At 38.8% G+C, this 22,642-nt stretch overlaps 1 protein-coding gene across 10 annotated transcripts in view; it reads right to left on the bottom strand.

Moving 5' to 3' along the window:
- Positions 1–10,896: 10,896 nt before the first annotated feature.
- The window catches only part of CDK5RAP2 (CDK5 regulatory subunit associated protein 2), a 151,457-nt gene continuing 139,711 nt past the window's right edge, over positions 10,897–22,642 (bottom strand). For 9 of the 10 annotated variants that reach the window (XM_078150176.1, XM_078150175.1, XM_020990595.2 and 6 more), the window contains 6 exons: positions 21,762–21,818; positions 20,732–20,994; positions 18,874–19,017; positions 15,263–15,389; positions 11,568–11,614; positions 10,897–10,996 (listed from right to left, as the gene is read on the bottom strand). In XM_078150176.1, the coding sequence (XP_078006302.1) occupies positions 10,940–10,996; positions 11,568–11,614; positions 15,263–15,389; positions 18,874–19,017; positions 20,732–20,994; positions 21,762–21,818 (695 nt within the window). In that variant the 3' untranslated portion in view covers positions 10,897–10,939. The remainder of the gene's footprint in view (positions 10,997–11,567; positions 11,615–15,262; positions 15,390–18,873; positions 19,018–20,731; positions 20,995–21,761; positions 21,819–22,642) is intronic. The other variant, XM_078150173.1, reaches the window with a different exon arrangement.

The following is a 22,642-nucleotide window of genomic DNA, read 5'->3' as shown; positions in this document are numbered from 1 at the left end:
TGTATGAAGACACTATCTGCTTCCAGAGAAAGAACTAATAAACAGGAGTATGTATAGAATAATTTTACATATATGTGTGTTTATATACATACATTATATATATATACACACATATATACATATATATATATATATATATATAAACACATACCTATTTGTATCTAATGATAGCCATCTTGAGAGTGGGATGGGAGGAGGGTAGAAAAAAAGGAGAAAAAATAATATCTGAAAGGAATAGTAAGCTGTGCATAGCAGATTTGCAGTTTCAGGTATAATTTTTTTTATTGTACTATGTTATGGAAATGCTTGCTTTGTTCCATAAATACATATTAATGTTATAAAAAGTAAAAGGGAAAAAATTAAAAAAAGATCAATGAGCATAAAGAATTCAGAGAAACATGGAAAGACTTTTATAAACTGATACAGACTGAAAGTGAGCAGAACCTAGAAAACTGTAGCAACAATGTAAATAGGAAGAACAAAGTTAAGATTGTGTTGTAGCATTCACTCTCCGCTTGAGAATTTCTGTAACTCTAAAACAATTCTGCTTCTCAGTCTATCACTGTGTTTTCCAAAGTTCATCACCACTCCAATGGGAACAAGATTGCAAGGCCCACTGAAAGTAAAAAAAAAAAATCCCTAAAATAAGATAATATTTGTAAAGCACTTAGCACAGTGCCTGGCACATAGTAGGCATTTAATGTTTGTTCCTTTCTCCTTCCCTTCCCCCATAACATTTTCTTTGGAGTGGATGCTTTGCAGTCTGATAAAGATGCTCAGATCTGACAAACTTACTTAGACTTCTTACATTTTTAGTATAGGCTTGGGTAAGTTTAAACTATTCATCAATAAGTTACTTTTTCCTAATCTTCACTACTCTAGTCTTTGTATGTTCTTGCCCATGACAAGTATTTTTCCTTCATAGTAAAAGATGACAATTCTTTTTTTTTTTTAACTCTTCTTACAACTTCAAGAAGCTTACCCCACACTGTAAAGGAATAAATAACAGCCCCTCCAGCTGCCAAGCATCTCTGAACTTCTGTGATTTTTTTCCCCCTACAGATTAATTAGGCCATTTTGCACTAATAATTTAAGGTCTTGGTGTTGTTTTCATTTTTTAAAGCACTTTATCCTTCGTTGAGACTGATCCTCTTTCACCATGAGCTTGAATGATCCTTAAATTGTTTAACTACTCCCATACCATGGCACTATCTCTTATTAATGTTTAATTTTATTTTTTTCAATTAATAAAAATCTATTTTCTTTCCTTCCCACTCACCCCCATTAAAAAAAATGAAAAACAAATTCCTTGTAATAAATATGAATAGTCAAGCAAAAACAAATTTCCATATGTACCATAACAAAAATAAAGTTCTTCTGCACCTCAGTCCGTGGCCTTTCTCTGTCAGGAAGTGGTTAACTTTCCATCATAGGTCCTCTGGAATCATGGTTTCAAAATGCACAGATAAGTGTTCTTATGTCATTCAAAATTATTTGTCTTTACAATATTGTTATTATTAAGTACATTGTTTCCCGGGGTTTACTCACTTCACTCTGCATCAGTTCGTACTACTCTCCTCAGTTTTCTCTCAAACTGTTCCTTTTGTCATTTCTTACAGCAAAAAGATATTCAATTACATCCATACAGCAAAATGTGTTCAGGCGTTCCCAAATTAATAGGTACCCTCTTAGTTCTTTGCCACCACAAAAAGAGCTACAACATAATTTTTACATATGCTATATTTTTACATATATCCCTCTCTTCTTTCATGATATCTTTATGATACAGATCTAGTAGTGGCATTGCTGGCTCAAAGGATATGCAGTTTAGTAATCTGGGGGGCACAGTTCCAAATGGCTTTCCAGAATGGCAAAACCTGTTCATAGCTCCAACAATACATTAACATATCTGTTTTCTGATAGTCCCTCCAACATCTTGTCATTTTCTTTTTTTTTGATACTTCTGTCAGTCTGATAAAGTAAAACCTCAGAGTTGGTTTAATTTACATTTCTCTAAATTATTAGTGATTTGAAGCATTTTTTCATATGCTTTTGATGGCATATATTTTTTTCCTTATAAAACTGTCTATTCGTGTCCTTTGACCATTTATCAACTGAGAAGTGGCCCAATGCAATATCTCTAACAGTCCCTTAAGTGCGCTCTTTAAGAACCACTTCTGCATATTTCTTTTGTGCTAATATCCACTTTCAAAAATCAGAGAATTAAAGGTGATGAAACCAGTTCAGTTGCATTTCATCTAGTCAAGGTTAGCTGAATGTCAGCAGAAGCATAGCTCATGACTATTGCTAGGCCAGAGGGAATAGGATATGTACAAATATTTAGCAGCTATTCAATAACTATAAGTCAGAACAGAATATGGCAAGAGTTTATAGGACAAAGCACTACAGAAAGTATGAGAGGCAACTTGGCGTTGGAGTTTGAGAGGGAACCAGAGAACTAGCATTTGATGTGTGTCTTAAAGAAGAGCTAAGCATTCAAGAGATGTGAAGGGCATTCCAGGAATAAGGAAGATTTCAATCAAAGGCCCATAATACCACTTATGTCTCTGTGTATAGCCCTTTTACCTTATGCATATGTAAATACACATAATGGAATCATTTTAGCAGTTCAGGTTTATGCGGCAGAATATCAATTCAAATTTGCAGCTGGCATACGCAATCTCACCAAATCACATTTTTTGAATAACTTTTTTCTTCATCTAGCCTGACATTATGCTAAGAGCTAAACCTTATTAACCCCCTTAATAAAAAAAAAAAGCATAAATACACACATTAGTTATCAAGCTCAACTTGTATACAGTGCTCTGATTATACTCTGGAAGCTGTTTCAGCATTTGTTAGCCTTCTACCCACACAGAATGACTTTTCCCTTTTCCTCTTATCTACATCTGGCCCAGCTCAGAGACTACTTTCTCCACGACCTCTTCAGTTGATCTTTCATTCACTGAATTTCAGCATTAACTGCATACCTCAGTGCTAGACTGCATAACAGCTTACACCATTCTGTTTCTAGTTTAAGGTTTGCCTCCCCAGTGGAACACAAGCTTCCCAAGGGTAGAAACAATTTTCTCTCCTGTATCACTTAAGAAAGAAGCAGGCACATAAGAAAAGGAGGATAAATATAACAGACTTAAGTCCGAGGGATTAGGTTTGATCGAGTTGACCCCAAGAAACAGAAATAGGAGCAAAGAGTAGAATTTGTAGAGACACAGATGCAGGATCCACACAAGGAAGAACTTGTTAGAATTGAAGTCCAAAAGCAGAATGAGCTCCCTTAAGAGGTGGCGAGTACCTCCTCCTGGAGGTTTTCTAGCAGAAGTTAATCACCTGTCAGGCATGTTGTAGAAGGGATTCCTGGTTCAACTAAGATCAGAAAAGATGGCCTCTGAGATTTGACAGTTGTATGAAGTTATTTGTTGACTTAACTACACAAACAGCAAGTATTTAGTATCTAGGTCCTATAGAAAGTGTAATTGTTGAATTCCTCCTGAAGAAATCTACCAGGTATGTGCTGTAGATATAAATGAACAAAATGTAGGATTCGATGTAGTTCTATCATGTCTTCTTGGCAGTTCTGGGAAGGCGCTTACCCAAACAAAGAGGGACATTCAACACTGTCCATTATGCTGCCAGTGAGTAAGATGTCAGGTTTTCAAATGTATTTCAGTCTAGCACACATCATTCGTAGTTATTTGGGGTTTTTTTTTTCTCCTCTCTACCAAATTCCAACCCCCAGGCAGGGGTGGGGAACCTGCAGCCCCGAGGCCACATGTGACCCTCTAGGTCCTCAGGTGTGGCCTTGGACTGAATCCAAACCTCACAGGACAAATCCCTTAATAAAAGGATTTGTTCTGTAAAACTGGGACTCAGTCAAAAGGTGGCACTTGAGGACCTAAAGGTCCACATATGGCGTCGAGACTGCAGGTTCCCCACTCCTGCAGAGGAATCCTTCTCTAAGCACTCTAGTCCACGTGATGCTTTCTTGTCTCTAAGCCTTCGTAGCCCAATCAGCATAAACATCATGTCATACTTGTTTATGTATTTTATTACAATCAGTCTCTAATTATTTTCTGTATTAGTCTTCCTAGTTAGCCTGAAATCTCCTCAAGAGCAGGGATGACACACTTCTCTTCTAGCCACTCACCAAGGATAGTATGGGGATACATGATAGGCACTTACCTTCCTTTTGAATGTTTATGAAAGGGGAAACTACAGTGTTGTGATTTTTTTCTTCTACCTCTCTTATTTGACTATTAAAATCCTTCTTGAGCTCTTCCAAGGAGGCTTTTTTGCCTTGAGACCAGTTCATACTCCCCCTTGAGGTTTCAGATGTGGGTGTATTGACAATGTTGTCCTCTCCTGAATTTGTGTTTTGATCTTCCCTGTTACCAAATACTTCTCTATGGTCACCGTTTTTCCTTATTACTTCTTGCTCATGTCGTTTGCCTTTTTTTCTCGTTTTTAAAGTTGATCTCTGCTTCTGGAACAGAGGGGGCACTGTCCCAGGCTTCTTGTGCTGGGGGCTAGGGGACTGGTTACTGGTTTTGTGTGCTGGGGCCTCAGGTGTTGGCAGCTTGGAGGCATCTGGTAGCTTACCTGGTGCTGAGCTGGAGCTGGTGGCTGGTGTATGCCTGGTGTTGGTGCTTGCCTGCTCCACCACCCTAAGGCTTAGGACCTCCCACTGGTTTGTTGAGGTGGGGCTTGCTGCTGGCTTGCTGCGATGCCTCCCATCCTATACTGGTTCCCTTCAGCCACGGCAAGAGGGACCTTTCCCATTAATCCCACTAGCCTCCTGAGCTAAAAGACTGATGTACCTCAGTACTCCACTGCTTTAAGATTTTTCCTGGGGCAAGATTCTCTGGGTTTTTCGAGGTCAATAAGGGAGGGTAAGAGTGACTAACTGCTTACTCCACCATCTTGGATCCTGGAAGTCAAAATAGGTTGTGATTTTTTTTTTAAATGCTGATAATCAGTAGCCAAGATAGGCCTCAATCTTCTAGTCTCTGAGATTTTATCTTTATAATCTGAGCAAATTATTAGGAGTTAAGGATTTCAGAGTCCCCAAGCTGCCTTTTGACATAGATTCTCTGGGAGTCAATATAGTATACTGGAAAGAACACTGGACTTGGAATAAAGACAGATCTTGAGGAATGAGACACCTTCTAGTTGAGTGACCACAGGTTAAGTCACAATTTCTTCAAGCCTCCTTTTCTTCACCTGTGAAATAGGGATATGACTACTTGAAATGCCTGCTTAAAAGTATTACTGTAAAACCACATGAAACTGTATGTAAAGCATTTCACAAACCTTAAAGCACTACATAAATACCAGTTGTGATTCCCTCTGTCACAGCCAACCTGTTACATGGCTTCCTGATTTCATTTCCTCAGTTGAATAGAGCAGAACATACAACTATAGCTACCCTGCCAGACAGGGTCTCAGCATGGTTGTGAGGCCTCTCCAAGATGAGATGGCAAGAAAAAATATTTCAGTTTGATTGCTTGGGTCCAGAGAACAGAATGTAGGGCAATGAGAAATGGTCGGCAGAAAGGAAGATTTAAGCTTGACATGAGGACAAATTCTTAAACATCAGATCTGTCCAAAAGTGAGATGTTTCTGCCTCAGGAGGTTGTGGGTTGGTTCCTCCTCCTCCTCCTCATCATCATCATCACCATCATCACAAGAGGTCACCAAGTCAATAATGGATGACTTGTTGGTGATACTGTAGAAGGGATTCTCAGGAAGGCATCAATTAGACTAGATGACCCTCCCCTGAGGGCTTTTCCAACTCTGAAATTCTGTGATTCTGTATGGTGACCACATGCTCAAAAATATGCATGGTATAAAACATAGAACCTGCCCTCAAGTAGTTCACAATTTTGTTATGGAAACAAAAGGCATGAGACAAATAGAAAATGTCAGTCAAGCACCCAGTACCAATTTGTGTAGACCAGAAAAAAAAATACTACAAATTTCATAGATTGGGAGAAAGAATGATCAGTCCTGTTGATTTTTACTTCAAAACGTTTTTTGAATATCTCGTCTCCTTCATTCTCATTCATTCATTGCCTAACCATCTAAATTAATACAACTGATTCTACTCTTTCCCCTCCCATCCATCCTGCATTTACTGCCAGACCTAGAAAATCTCTTTATCATGTCACTTATTCTCAAGAATCTTCAGAGGTTCCCCAGATGAACAAATATATCAAGTGTGAGTCCAAATAAAGGGCTGGTCTTGGAATCAAGAATGATTAATCTCAGGTCTTAACCTTAAAACATACTGGCTGAGTAACCATGGACAAGTTACTTAACGTCTTAATGTGTCAGGAAACCCTTTAGACTACAAATTCAGCTTGCTAATCTACATCAGCGACAAGCTGCCACATTGGCACAGGGGATGGGCTGGGGATGAAAAAACAGCAACAAAATAAGTAAGTGAAAGAGAGTTAAGATGTCAATAGGCAGAAAAAGGATGTGGAGGAAGGAATTAAAAGCACATTAAATGATGTGAGCAAATGCGCTGAGGCAGGATGGCACAAGCCATATTCAAGAAACATCATTACAGTTTTACGAGAGCATAGGGATCATGTAGTAAACATGTAGTAAAGACGTAGACCCCAATAATAGGGAAGGGCCCGATTACTGAGCACCTTCAATAATAGACTAAGGAATCTGGCCATTATTTGGGATGCAATAGGGAGCTAATAAAGACTTTCAAATTAGGCTGAGACAAAATCAGAACCATACTTGCTTTAGAAAATAAATATTTAGAAAATAAAAATTAATTAAAAATGAATCTGGCAGCAAGAGCAGAAGAGGGTATGTTATAACCAAAAAGGGTAACAAATTCACCCACAATTCACTGAATGCTTGAACTACAAAGGACTTTAAATATATCATTCAAACCCATCCATTTTATAGCTTAGGAATCTGTAGCTCAGAGAACTAAAATGACTTGTCCAATATCATCTAACAGCTAGTAAATTCAGACTCAGATCTTCTCGTCCAATACTTTGTCAATTAGACCACGTCCCCTTCTCCCTATATCTGCTTTAAGCTGTACTTATTCAGTACATGCTTGTATGGTGATCTGTTAGGTTACAACCTAGGGGAGAGGTCATGAGGCCTAAACTGGGGTGATAGGGGTGGGAATAAAAACAAAAGAGCATATTAGGGTTGTTAAGCCATTGGATTTAGGATCTTGAAAGTCAGAGATAGAAGGGTATGTGTTGGCAACAAAATCTTAGATCACAGCCTTAGAATTAGAAGGGATCTTAGAATGAACCTAGTCCAAGCCCATTCCTTTTGGCATATGAGGAAACTGAAGATCAGTGAGGTAAAATGACATGACCAAGTTCATACAGGAAGTCACAAAGTTGAATGAATGGTAATACAATTAACTAAAACAAGTAAATCAAGAGCAGAAACAAAAGAGACAATTAGTTTGGTACCTGAGTCTGAAATATCTGTAGAGATATCTAGCAAGGAGCAGAAATTGTGAGTGGAGTTTGAGATGGTAATCAGGGCTCCTCTTTAGGTTTTTCCAGAGACCTTCCCTGCTGCAGCCACAACCAATTCTACGCCCATACCTTTCTCCCATCCTGTATTTTTATTACCTGTGAACATATTGTGAGCCCTCCTCCCCACAGAAATGTGAACTCCTTGGGGGGGGGGGGAAGGCAGACACTGTCTTCATTTTATGAACCTTAGACATTTTCCTCATCTGTATCCCCCAATGCCTAGCACAGGGCCAAGCACATAGAAGGTATTTAATAAATGCTTATTGGCTGACTGATCATATGCATAAAGGTGATATCTGAAGTCATGCGATGAGGTCTCCGAGGGAGACAGCTGAGACACACGGAAGGAATACAGTTCTATTTGTGGGGTAGGAGACAGAAGAGTGAGTAACGGAAACAAAGAGTAATTAAGACTATTAAGAAATCTCTTGTTAATGTCCATTCAGTTTGGCCTTATCTTAGCCATTTAGCAATTTTACCTCCCTTGTTCTTGAATAAGACGTCTGAGTCTACAGTCGCAGCCTAGAAAAATGAGCCAACGCAGGCTAACCTTGCAAATCAACAGCAGATCATCTTCAGAAAAATGAAAGCAAACCACAGAAACTTGTATTCAGTGCAGAAAAGATGGAGAAAGACTGTAAGACTCGGTAGCTCTATATATAGATGTACAGCTGTTTCTTTCAGGTGTTATAGCTCAAAGACATACAGTGATTAATTTCAAAACTGGAAATGTACAACATTTCTGATTACCACTTTTGAATGTCTATAATTTGGCTGCTTAGCAAAATTAACTTGACATTTTTAGTGGCTGTGAGGACAATGATGCTTTTGTAAAGTGCTGAATTTCCCTCATTTACAGAGTTTGTTCTCAGCTCTAATCCAGCACAAACAAATTCTCTCCATCTTTCGGCAAATGAAGAGCCTTAGACAACCCAAAGTTTTGAACTCTTCTGCTTTTACATAATTTGGGTCTAGAGGAGGAGGAAAATGGAGTAGATGTGTGATTCATGTTATACAAGAGAACTATTTATAAATTCACTCATTTTCAAAACTACAGAAGAGTTCACTACTTAAAGAAATCCTACTATGAATCCTCTGTTGAAAAAGTAAATAATCACTTGTCATCTTTCATGTAAATATGAACTTTCTGATGCTGGTTTTGCTTAAAGGGAAGTACACTTGTAGATGCATTCCTAAAAATTTGAATAGGATAGAATGTTAGAGCTGGAAGGAGCCTCAGACATCATCTAGTCCAATTACTTTACAAAGGAAGGAACTGAGGCCCAAAGAGGGAAAATGACTTGCCCAGGGTAACTGAGGGAATAAGTGGTTGAACAAGAACTAGAACTTAAGACATTCCAATCCTCTGCTCTTTCTATAGTGGAAACATGGCTATTCAATTGAATTCTATTTTCCTTAACTATGTTATTATCTCAGAGCTGTCTTTAGTTTTAGGTTTTTTTCAAGATCCTCCAACTTCTATAAACAGGGAACTCTTGTTTGCCAAAGGATTCACTGAAGGTTTCCTATAGAGCAGCCAATCCTTCTGAAAAGGAAATAATGACAGATTGGTTTTGGAAGTTCCCTCCCTAAGGTCCTTCCTAGCTCTATCATTCAATAAATCGAAGGCTTTGTGATGACGCTGAGGAGTCACATTTCTCATTACAGAAATGTAGTGCCTGAAAAATCTAGAACTAGCACAGGAGAAAACCACTACCCTCCTGGTGGATGACAGCCCCGCCCTACCAGCCCTGAAACAGGAATATGTTCTAATAATCACTGCTATGTGTGACACAGAGCCCCAAGACACCCAACAGCCCAACTTGAACCAACAGCCTCCTCAGCCAAGACCCAAATGGCAGGTAATGGAGTTCATCCTACTCTTTTGCTCATTATTGGGACAAGGTTTGGCTGTGTATTCCTTCTCTCTCTCCCTCTGGAAACAAACATATCTCTTTGTTACATGCTGAATATAGGATTACTGGACCTCAGGAAAAAAACTTATACTGTGACAAATCACATTTCTATAATGGTTTGAGATTTATAAGTGATTTCCCCACAACAACCCTGTGACAGAAGTACACAAAGATGACTTTCCTCATTATGGATTGGGGAAACAGGCTCAAAGAGGTTAATTGACCTTCTCCAGTGAAGGCTCTCAAGTGTCAGAAGGGATTTGAAGTAGATTTATTTAGTAAAGTAAGTATACTTAGTAGATTCCTACTTTTATATCATGCTGCTATGAGAGCTGGATGGGACCTCTCAGATCACAGAGCCAATCCTTGTCTTTTTGTAGATGAGGAAATAGAAGCTCCTACCTGGGATATAACTCACCCAGGTTGTTTTTTTTGTTTTATTTTGTTTTTTTGTCAGTGAATCTCCCTCAAGTGTATTAGAAAAATAAGATCCCAGCTCACCCTAAGCAAAGAAGGTTTTGTAGTATAAACCTGGCCAGTCACCATCAGGGCCCTCACCCCAATACCATGCAGCTTTTCTAAAACCAGAAAAGGGCAAGGCAGATTTTTTCTCTCCAGGATTTAAAAGCTACTCCAACTAAAACAGTAGATGAGAGAACTCATTCAAACAGCGATTTTAAAAGTGATTTCATGGCAGAGATGAAGAATATTATCTTAATGAAATTACACAACTATTTGACACCATGCAACTCAGATTTTGGCTTAAGGCTTTGATGTTTCATATCAAATAACTACATAAACAGGTTTAAATAAAGGTATTATTTAATTAGCATCTGCAAATAATATCAATGGAAAATTGCTGAGGAGATGGAAAAGCTTTGTGAAAAACCATATTGCATGAACTTTAACAGAAGCCCCTGGCTAGCTGTAGCCACACCAGAATGGTGACTCCACAAAGTCAGATTGGAAATTTGAACTTGCTTTACAAGTTCGTGGCTACTCTCCAGCAGATGATACCTGAAAAATGTCCATGTACCTCAGCTAGTGAAGCTGTTCAAAACTCTACAGTACCATCAACGATGAATTATTCCCCCAAATCAAGTATACTTTTTACAATACATAAAACAAGAAGGACTATGAATTGGAAGAGACTTCAGAGATCATCTCAACTACTCCCCTTATTTTACAGAGGAAAAGGGCCTAGACAAAGGCAGTGAAGGTTTAAGGTCACACAGGTAGTAAACAGCAGAGTCAGGATTTAAATCCAAGTCCTCAGACTCCAAATCTAGTGCTTTTGCACTACACCAGGTGTGTCTGTGTGTGTGTGTGTGTGTGTGTGTGTGTGTATACACATCTGCTTCTCAGGGACTGTTCAAACCCTCTCCATTGATATGGGAGATCTTATATTAAAACAAAGACAAGCAGTCTGCAAATGATCACAGTGAGGAGTCAATGCATTTATTAGCAGAAGCTGGTCCTTCAGGATTCTGATGCACAGGAACTAGCTGTTCCCAGAGACTGCCCCCCTGGTTTAAGCTGAAAAGAAAAGGAAACTTTTGAGTGTGCGTCAGTTAAGAACCCAGATAGATTTCATAGTTTCTTATGATTATAATAGATTCCTTAACATACAATTCCAGATATTCCAAATGAAACAAAAGTAAATAGAAAGAGGCTCAGCTTCCCCCAAATTAAAATGATCAGTTAGGCTTAAAAAACAATGAACTTATTCTGCTCCCAAGCAGTGGCCACCATGGAGAGACATGAGGGAAAAGGAAGGAGATGGAAAGTATTACGGAGGAAGAAGTTGGGTCAAGCTCTGACACTCCTGAGTGGGAATCTAAGGAGAGAGCATCACTGGGAATAAGAAGCACAGAACAGGATGGCCGAGAAAGAAACTAGCATCGAAAATGCCTTCTGCCTTTTTTCAAGGGAGTGGGAGAGGATCAGTGGCTGCAATTTAATTTATAGATAGATAGATGTATGTGTGTGTGTGTGTGTGTGTATATACACACACACACACACACACACACACACACACACACACACACTTTAAAACATCATTTTTATTCTCTTTTAATTATAGGATAATTTGGAAATTTTACTTTACCTCAAGGTTTCCTCTAGCCTTCCTGAGGATTTCATGGGTTAAAACCACTAGAAAGAGAAAAATGGAAAATTAATTTTATACTTATTCAGAAATGCCCTTAACGTCCCCTCCCTCTCCTAACCATGTGATAAGAGTAGCTGGTTGAAAAGATGCTTCTAGACTTTGCCACCCAAGAAAGGGCCACATTAAGTTCTGGAATGAATGCCTTTTCCCCCTTCCCTCTTGGACAATGTGGAACGGAGCCATTTCGTCCTTCATGGGAAATGAGGGAATCTCTGATGACATGCTTGTATGGAAAAAAGTCCAGGCACAACGACTCTATACATTTATTTGGTGTTGTAAAGTACTTTCCTCAGAACAATTTTGTGAAGTAATTAGTACAAATATTATTTTATCCACTTACAAATGAATTAACTAAGGCTCTCAGAGGGTATAAGTAACTTGCCTGTGGGTAGAGTATTGAACTTACGATTGTAAGTTTGGGACCCTCAACTGAGGGTCCCAAATTCAAATGCCATTCTACATGTATGACCTGAGGCAAATCACTTAACCTCCCTGGGCCTCAATTTGTTGGCTTGTAAACTAAGAAGGTTGGAATAGGTGACCTCTACGTTCCCTTCAGGTTTTAAAACACATGACCCTAAGTATCTGAGGCAAGATTTGTCCTCTGACTCTTTAGGTAACAATGCTCTTTTTAGTATTCCATGATGCATCTCCAGAAACAGAGAGGTCCTGCCTTGTACGAGCACTGGATTGAAGAGAGTCAGACTTAGGTTTTGGTTCTAGGGCTACCACTCATTAGCTTTGGGACCTTTGTACCTTAGCCTTTATTTCCTCCTCTGTAAAATGAGGGGGTTGGACCACATGATTTCAAAGAGCCTTCCTATATTCTTGAGTGTATGTAGATCATTAGCTGGATTCCAATAAAGTCTCTGGGCCTACAAGAATTTTGTAGGAAGAAAGGATATTAAATGATCTTTTTTTTCCATTTCTTTGTCAAAACAAAATTAAATGATCAGCATGAATGTTACAATTAACAGTTTCCTGTGCTTCACTGATCCTGCTACAAGCCTCATCAAAAAGTTTTTAAGTAGAGATGCAGTTTACAGGCAATTCCAAAAACTGCTGGGTAAGGCCTGGGAAAACTCTCGTTGCTTTGAATTCCACCAATTGCTGAACATGGCACAGAATATGGCTTAAATGTAACTGTATGCTCTGCTAACAAAGCCCAAGGTTGGAATGAACTCACCAAATTAAATTCCACCCCTTAAATGGCTTATTCAGTACAAGGGCAGAATGTCGAGTTTGATAAACAAATATGAGTGGCTATTTCTTGCCCGACAGCACTTTTCATCAGATGATTTCAAAGCCTGTTTGAATTCTGTGTTTGAGGAAGGTATAGGCATTTTTTCACTGAGCAAGATAAGATTTTAATGCAATAAAGTCATTTTTGATAAGCTTCCCACTCCTTTCCTCCACCCCTCTACCAACATGCAGAAGAGGTTAAAATTAATTATAGCAAACCACAAAATGTATGTCAGTAAATATCCAAGGAAACCCTAATGAGGAAAAATAGGGGCAGAAATTTGCCACTCCCAGGAAACCATATGATCAAAACTAGAGAGAAAGAATTAAAACATCTAGATAACCCTGAGCACTTCAGGAAGAGGAAAAAAAATGTGGATTGAAATGTTTTACTCCTACTTTTTTATATAGTTCATATTTTTATGTCGTTTTATAGCTTACAAAGAAAGCATTTCTTCATAAGAAACTTATAAGATCATTATTACAAGTACTGTTACCTTATTTCATAGATGAAGTTAATTAGAACAATGTGGCCTAATTAAATGAGCACTGGACTTGGAAATTTGAAGATTTGAGCTCCCATCAGCCTTGTCATTTCTTCCCATATAACTTAGGACAAGTCACAACCTCTTCCATCCTGTTTCCTCATCTACAAGATGTACTTGCCCTACCTACCTCAAAGATTAGTATGAAGAAAACCTTAAAATACTCCATAAATGTCAAGTCTTATTAAATAACTTGTCCAAAATCATACACATAAGTGGTAATGTGAGGACTCAAAATACAGCACTTTTCCCACAACACAGTCATATTCCCAAAAGGCTTGGCTCAACTCCCCCCAAATCTACAGAATTAGAGCAACTGATGAAATAAGTCACATTTTAAGTGTAATTTAAGCTCTGACAAACATCTCTCACTTGCACTTCTTCACATGGTTACCTTTTAGTGCTTAGCATAGTGCCTGGCACATAGCAAGGGCTTAATAAATGCTTACTGATTTGATTGATTGTAGTATTTTATACCAAGTGCTAGGGTCTATCAATTTTCCATTTCTAGATTAATTGTTTCTTGAGACTGCCAAGGTATACTTGAGTAATGACTCAACTAGATAGTCATCAGAAGCCAGATTTTAAAATACAGATGTACAGACCCCAATACCATCCTAATGGAGCTAATTATATTCATTGCCAAATCTTGCCATTTATTATTTTCTATCATAAGGCATTTGTGGAATAAATTTGGAAATTAAAAAGCAAACTCTGAATACATCACAATCTCTTTATTTGGGTAAGGTATTTGGGGAATATCTATTCATTCTGTGACTCTGAATAATCACCTTCTCTCTGTGGGTCTCAGTTTTGTCATATGTCAAATCAGGGTACACTGTGGCAAAATGCAGAGGACTCTGTTTGGAGTCAAATCCTGGCTATATGTACCTATATATGGCCTTGAGCAAGTCACTCCGTATCTCTTAGCTTTACATTTCTTCACCTGTAAAACAAGGAAGTTTGACTAGAAAATTTCTAAGGTTCCTTCCAGCTATTTTGCAGCTGATGAAGAGATTCTGGCTTGGATCATTTAGACAGATTATTTGCATGAACTACAATATGGCTTCAGGGAAAAAGCAGTAGACTAGTAAACATGAGTCCTATATTCTAGTCTTTAATGAGCTGTGTGCCAGTCACTAAACCTGCTTGTCTACACTGGTGTTCTTGAAACAACAGATTAGAAAAGATTGCAGAAATGCAGAGTCCTTGTAGATATACTGTCCCATTAGCCTAAAATGACTGGCTCAGGTTGCTCCAAGAAGTTCTGCTTGATGTTTATATTCACAAGGGTCACTGACAATTGGGCATTTTACAAACTTCCCCCTTTTCTGCTTCAAATCCTGCCAGGCTCATGGACTGTTCTTTTTATCCAGCTTCCCAGAGGCAGCCAAGGTATACTCCTACTCAGCAAAAAAAACTTAGCTCTCTGCTCCTCAGAAATGGCCCAGAAACTTTCAGCTTTATCAGGACTCAGGCTTGAGGCAGGATCACACCTCTAACAGAGAAAAATGCTGAAATAATGGCCTGAGGGGAATGTTGGGGGGGTGGGGGAAAGAGATGCCTTAGTCAGCACTCCCCTAAGATAGGGGAAATGGCACAGTTAATTCGGAGCAGCTTCAAGAGGAGGCCATTGTGCTGACAACAGGAATGAATATAATAAACGCCACTGACATGGCACCTAATCTTTTACAAATACCATGATGTATAAGATTTGATGATTAAAAGGCCTTCATAGAATTTCAACAAAAGCGGGAGTCAAAAACAGCAAGCCCCAAAGTACACAGAACAGACACAGTACATAAACAGAAAAGACCACAAATCTGAGTGTAAACTTTTACATACGTTGATCAAAGATAACTTTTTCCTCGTGTTTCCTCAGCTGTAAATGTCTAGCTGTACTGTACAGCTTCTTCTCTTGCTCAGAAATTTTCTTGCGCAGTCGGGTGATTTCAGCTTTCATTTCAGCAATCTAGAGAGGAAATAAAGACATACTGATGTTGGCCTCTTTTTGGGGGTCCAATGGTCTGTTAACATCAGCATGGCGCAAGATATCTGATGAGGAGTATTAACTACAATAGCAATTATCCTTTTTTGGCCCTCCTCATGACAACATGAGTTCCTTATCTAGCATGATTTTCACATTAACCTCTGAATGTCCTTATCAGATCACTTCTGTGGTTCCCAAGGCTGAACACAGCACAGGGAAGTGACCATCCTGGCTACCTTTTCAGATGGTATCCATTTATGAATGATGGCCCAGGACATTCAAAGTCAATATTCCAACATGGGGCCTATTCAATGGGGACACAACTTCTCCTTGTAGAAGCAGGTACCTGTCTGGCACCCAAAGTTTGAAATATGGGCTGTGTTCTGAATTGGATTTTAGGCAGTCCTCCACAATCCTAAGGATGATTTTGCCACATGAAAATAAAGATTAAGATGCACCAAGAACAAAGACCTAATTAGTTATATTTGGATGTAACATTACACAGTCCAAAAAAAAAATATTCAGGTTTCTTAAGAAAACTAAAATCTGTGACTGCTTTATGCTGCACAGTGGGCTATAAGAGTAGTTATCATGTATAGACAGCACTGGGATCAAAAAAAGACTTTTGTTCTGCTCCTGCCTTCATCATTAACTAAATGTGTGGCCCCAGGCAAGTCACTTTACCCCTCAAGCTTCAGGATCCTCCTCTATTCAAAGAGGGCATTGGACTCAATGTGCAAGCCAGAGCTCTTCACATTTTTAGCCAGTGTTCCCTCAGTATTTCCTCCCTTCTAACATTACTATTAGAAGTCAATTTAATATAAAGTATGGGGTCTAAGTATGCCAAGATCCTATAGTATGAAGCACAAAGAGTTTTCTTATTTGCAAATGGTTTCCCATCTAGGGAAGAAAAATGGAGAGATTATGTTAGAATTAAAAATGATACCTACAAGGAATAATTAAAGACCAATGGGGCTGTAGATTCATGGTGAGTGGTATCTTCACTAAGTATAGAAAAATATCAATGGTCCATGGAAACTATGCTCCCAGGAGATGAAAATGAAAAGTTCAATGGCTGGGAATGCCAGACTGTGAAACTCCACCCCGCCCCCCTCCTCCCCACCAAGGGTCGGAAGGGTGGAGGCCAGGAGAAAGGAAGGAGGCATCTAAGCAAAATGCTTTAAATGAATTTGTTCATTGAAGTTGGGGGGTGCTCTCTCTAGTTCCTTCCAAACCTAGAATGCTCTGATCTTATTTATGACAGAAACAGCTTTTTTTGAAGAAATTAAATATACATTCTTTAAGAGAACAGTAAATAAATCATTAAAGGTAGGAGGATTTGAAGAATTATTTTTTCCTTCATAATCAGTCTAGAAACCGATATTTTATGAGGTTTCAAAAAATGTAAGTTAGAAGCAAGCTGCTGTCTAAAAGTTCCAAAGAAATATTACAGGTTAATCCCTCAGTGGCTCACTATCACACAAAGTACCTTGCAGAGCTTTGAAAGGATGGAGATAAGATGTTTATTGTAAGGTGATCCTAAGGTCCATCCCTACCCACTTAAAATATGGGCTGCTTTGCTTCTGTTGAAGGACACAACTGCACTGTGAGAGGAGACAGTCTCACTTATGTACTGCCCTGAATTCAAAGAGTTCATATTTCCTTGAAAGGGATTCCAAAGACATTAGGGAAATCTCAAGACCACAGCAGGAATGGCTAAAGGCTCCATAGATAACTCTCACCTTGAAAAACTATCTTCTTCACTACAGTTTTTGCTACATTTTAGAAGTATGAGGGATAGCCAAAGATTTTTACACTAAAAGTTTACGAACATGGCAAAATTCTTCTCTGTCTAGAATTTGGCTAGATCCAAAAACCTGAGAAAGAAGACTAACAAAATCTTTCACAACAACAAAGCTGATAGCTATTTACTTCTTCCTCATGTTAATGCTCCCCTCCTTCAGGAAGCTTCCTTTTTTTAAAGTGTGGGGATTAAAATTGTCCAACAAAAGGAGGGATCTACCATCTAAGGTACTAGGTCATCCCACCCAACAACACTAGGACCATATTTTCTGTGTATTCTAAACAAAAAAAGCAGAATAGAAAAGAAAAAAAATACAGAGAAGGGTAACTCAAATGGTCAACAGTATTACAGAGAGGACAGGATACAAAAGGAAGATACACTAAAAGAACTAGGACTCTAATATGATAAGAACAGGCTAAAGGCCTAGGATTACAGCAACCATGTATTTGTTTGTCAAATTCCAGTGTAGCCAAAGAGTCCCCTTAAAATGTAAGAAAGTTAAAATTTTAAATGAATAAAAGGAGATCCCACTTCACAGAATGAGTAGTAAATAACTCATTATGGAAAAAGATGATACAAGATGAGTATGTAAACAGATCACAGGACTGATAAATCCACAGATGACAGATTTAATGGAAAAATCACTCAATTAAACACGTATTTACTGAATACCTAGTATGTGTACCACAAAGATGACTCAGATACGGTCTATGCTTTCAGAGGGACAGAGGGTAGATATACATGAACAGATAACCACAGGCAGCAAATAAGTACTAAACGAGCAATACAGGCCTTCCATCAACACTACTACTTGCATCGTATGGATGGTCCACACCACACGATGCCACAAATAATCCTTAATCACCAATGTGTGCCTAGTACTACCTCTAAGACAGGTGCTCTGCAGGATAGTCTGTACAAGAAGGAACTACAGGTGTCCATCAGAAGAGGTCTGATGAGGGTAGGAGAGGGGATATGTCCAAAGGAGAAAGTGTAGACCGATGTGCCTGAAGATAACGACTTTGGAAGTTGGAGGTAAAGCTGGAAAGTAGGCTGTGGGCAAATTACGGGGAGTCTTAAATGTCACAGGAAGATTTTCTTAGGGACAACCCTTCAGGTTGACATTCTAAAGGATAATTATGTTCTCCTATGGGAAGGGGCCCACTGTTAACCATTATGAAGAATCCCTGGACAAAGCTGGCTGGCAAGTGAGTAGTAAAGAGAACATGAGAAATATTAAGGATGCCCTACTATTCCCACCTATTTGAATTTTAGCCATCCTTTAAGACTTAGCTTAGTGCCTCCTCCCTGAAACCACACCAGAAACAAGTACTTTTTGTTTCTACTATTTAAAATATACTGCCCTGTACAACACTTATTTGTGCACATGCCTAATGGCCCCTAGAGGGGAAACTGCTTGACAACAGAGAATGCCTTTTATTTCTCTGTACACTCTCAAAAGCCTAATATTAATGGTGCTTAGCAAAGAGTTGAACAAATGAATATAGGGATCTCTGCCTTATCTGTTATTCACCAAGCGAGTCTGAAACTTGACCAGAGCTCAGTCCCTGCAAGCATTTTCACAGATGACCAACTTATTTTCAAAAGAGACACTTTCCTCTTTAAAAATGTATGTCTTTGTCACTGCATAAAATTTCATACCTGATTAGAGTGAACAGGGCAGTGGCCATTTATGGGAAGGGAAACTCTCCAGAGAAGCTTCAATAAACGAGCTGCCTCTTCTAATATCTGCCGTGCTGTGTTAACGCTGTCAGAAAAACCATTCAGAGGTGCCTGGTCTGGAACCTATATTGTAGGATTAGAAACATGTTATATTTTGTCCTGAAAAGATTATGAAAACGTAAGCTTTAATTAGTGGTATAAATCCTTGTGCTGTGATATCCCTGTTTAATATGATGAAGAACAGTATAGAGCCAGGAGAAGCTCCCTAATTTATGGGTTTTAAAGACTACTGAATTATACATTATAGAAGAATTTGGGGGGATTTAAACCAAATCAATAATTGTGATTAATAACTGGTTGCATTTACTGTATTTACTAGGACATGAGGAAAATGCTTGGCAAGACTTGCCTTCTTCATTTGCATTTCATGGCAGGCAATTTGAAAGTCAAATGATGCCAGACATCAATTTAAGCAATGTAGATGTATCCTCCTTTAGCAGACCCTTTTAAACTGTTTTATTTAATACTGGAATGACTATCAGGGACCCATAAAATATATTTCCTTCTGCTGACAAGAACAGGAAAAAAAATGGCCTCAATGTGAATAGGCTCAAGAGACAGCAAAAGACACACAGGGAAGCCCTCCTGCACTAGCAGGACAGGTCTTGTTAACCAGATGCCTTCTGCCAACTGAAAATGAGTGGCTTTAAGTCCTGCCTTTTCACTGTGTGAAGTGAGTCATTTCCCCTCTTTAGGCCTGTTTTTTTCATCTATAAAATGGGGAAGCAGTAGATTATGGAAGAAAAGGCAATGGATTTAGAGATTTAAAAAATGGGTTCAAATCCTGGCTTGGCTACTTAATACCTATATATGATCTTGGGCAATTTATTTCCACTCCGCCTCAGTTTTCTCATCCATAAAAGTGACAGATTTAGACCAGATTATCTCTAATGTCCTTTCTACATCTAAATCATATGAACCTGTCTAGATTTGCACAAATTCATGGAAAGGTGTTTCAAAAACTGTTAAGTGCTATGAATACTCAAAATAAAAACAAGTAAGATAGTGCAACTTCTCTTAAGGGGGTTTTGGTAAGCAAGTCATTGAATGGGCTTGCATACCCAGAGAACAGGCAGGCAAAAAAAAAAAATCACTAAGCTACTGAAGCATTATATTATAACCTTAGGAAACAGCCTCTATTTATATCACCTAGGCAAATTAATACTAGCCCAGAGCCCTTGAGAACCTATATTATGAGCAACAAAAATCATTTGCTAACATCAACCAAAAATGTAAAGCTAGAAGTAGTGCTGTACAAAGACAGATTAAGTCTATCACCTCCAGTTAGCACAGTAAACACTTAAGAGGTTTTGTTTTTAATCTATCTGCAAGGCTGGTTTATACTGGGTCTGTCTTCCAGAAACACAAGTTACATAGTATGCGTCTGGCATATGTACTTCTCCCTTGGAGGCAAACAGGACTGACCCCATCTTACAAGAGAAGAAATAAGAAACAGAAGAGATTAAGATTTTAAGGCCACAGAGCAATGTTTGTGGTGATTTGAGGAGAAAAATTCAGTCTGATGCAATGAGGTTCTATTCAATAAACACAATGGCTAAAAAGGCAAATCATTTGAGTACTGTTAAAAAGGATTACTGTAATTTGGTGTACAGATTTCAAAAGGAAGTCTACACATATCTAGCATCAGACTTTGATCCTGAGCCAGTGACTATGATTTCTTAGGTATTTCATATAGAATCCATAAATGTTCTAAATCTAACCAAATGAGCGTTGGGTTTTTTTTTCCCCTCCAGCATATCTAATTTTTTTTTTTTACCTTTAATCCAGCTTCCTGGTTCTTGGGGCCAGAAATGGCTTGAAGATGAACTTCCATTTCTGAAAGTAGCTTCTGGCCTTCACTAATTTGCTTACGTAAAGCATTATAATCCTCAATCAGCCCCAGAATGTGACGTCCACTCTTGTTGGCCCACATTCGATGCCCAGGAACTAGACGGGGAATGCACTGTATACTGTGTGCTGAGCTGCTGCTACAGCATGAAGAGTTGTCCACATCCCCTCCAGAAGACACTTGTGGCTTTTCTGAAATAGGGAAATGTTTATTATAATATCTTGCCTTCAGGAAGGTGTACATTTTTTGCCAACGACTTTACCTAGCACTTTTAACCTCCTAGAGCAAAAAGGGAATTCTGGGTATTCTGAGATTTAGGATTTGCTTGTTTCCCACCAGAACATGAAAAAACCCAGTGCTTTTCAACTTCTGATTATACTATTTCTCTAGGATGACTCCCTTTCCCTGTGTCCATTAGCTGACATCCTACCAGGCTCTAACAGAACCTAACTCCATGAAGTTCTTCTTGATTTTCCAGCTAAATGTGCTACCATTCTCTTCTCAATCCCCACAACATTTATTATTCTGCCTTGTATTTATAATTATTTATGCTGTTATTCTTTAGTCATTTTTTCAGCCATGTCCAACTCTTCATGACCCCATTTGGGGTTTTCTTGACAAAGATACTAGAGCAGTTTGCCATTTCCTTCTCCAACTCATTTTACAGATGAAGAACTGAGGCAAACAGGGTTAAATGACTTGCCCAGGGTCGCACAGCTAGTAAGAGTCTGAGGCCAGATTTGAACTCAGGAAAATAAGTCTTTCTAAATTCAGGCCTGGTACTCTGTCCACTGTGCCACCTAGCTGCCCTTAATTATTTGTGTACAAATCTTATTTTCCCTACTAGGCTATTGGCTCCTTGAGGGAAGGAAGTGTGTATTATTCATCTGTGTATATTCCCTAAAACAGGGTCCTGAACATAATAAGTGCTCAACAAATGTGTGAATTAGGGAAGTACCTGATTTTGGCAGCAGTGCCAAACTATGATCTGACAGCTCACATTGTTCCTTGTCTTCTGTGAAGCCCAAAATAAGAGGGAAAACAAACAAATTCAAAGATGACATTTTGATCCCAACAAGCCACCTGTAAGACTTAAGTGCGAATACTTAATCTAATACTTAACATTTATATTGGGCTTTCGAGTTTACAGTGCAGTTTTCATAAGCAAGAATTTAAGTGCTTACTGTGTGTGTGTGAGACACTGCTAAGCACTAGGAATAAAGGAAAACAAAACCTGTCCTTGCTCTCAAGGAGCTCATATTCTGAAGATAGAGACAAACATGACAATAACCAGTAATATACAAAATATATGTAAAGCATATGCAAAGCAATCTCAAATGGAATGCACTAACAATAAGGCAACAGGGAAAGGCCCGAAAGCAGGAAGGATTTGAGCTGAGTTTTGAAGGATCCCAGGCTAACTAGGAGACAGGGAAGAGGAAGGAAAGCATTCCAGGAAGAAAAGACAACCCTTGAAAAAGCATGAATACCAGCGATGGAATATCCTGTGTGGGGACTAGCAAGTATACTGTGTGCTGGGTCTAACATACAGTAGTGTCTAAGGAGTAAGACTAGGAAAGTAGGAAGGCAGCAGCCACATCTAGAGATAACAGGAAGCCACTGGAATTTATGGAATATCCTAAAGCACATGGTCAAACCTGATTTAGGATAACTGCTTTGACAAATGCTGAAGGGAACAGGCATATCAACATACTGTTTAAGGAGCTACGAACTAGTCCAGCCATTCTGGAAAACAGTCTGGAACCATGCCCAAAAAGTTACCAAACTTTGCATGTCCTTTGGCCCGACAGTACCATTGCTAGGCCTACACCACAAAGA

This window comes from Phascolarctos cinereus, unplaced genomic scaffold (genome assembly GCF_003287225.1).
Source record: "Phascolarctos cinereus isolate Bilbo 61053 unplaced genomic scaffold, phaCin_HiC Scaffold_2;HRSCAF=192, whole genome shotgun sequence".
Classification (NCBI taxonomy): domain Eukaryota; kingdom Metazoa; phylum Chordata; class Mammalia; order Diprotodontia; family Phascolarctidae; genus Phascolarctos; species Phascolarctos cinereus.
This window is presented reverse-complemented; position numbering and strand designations above follow the sequence as displayed.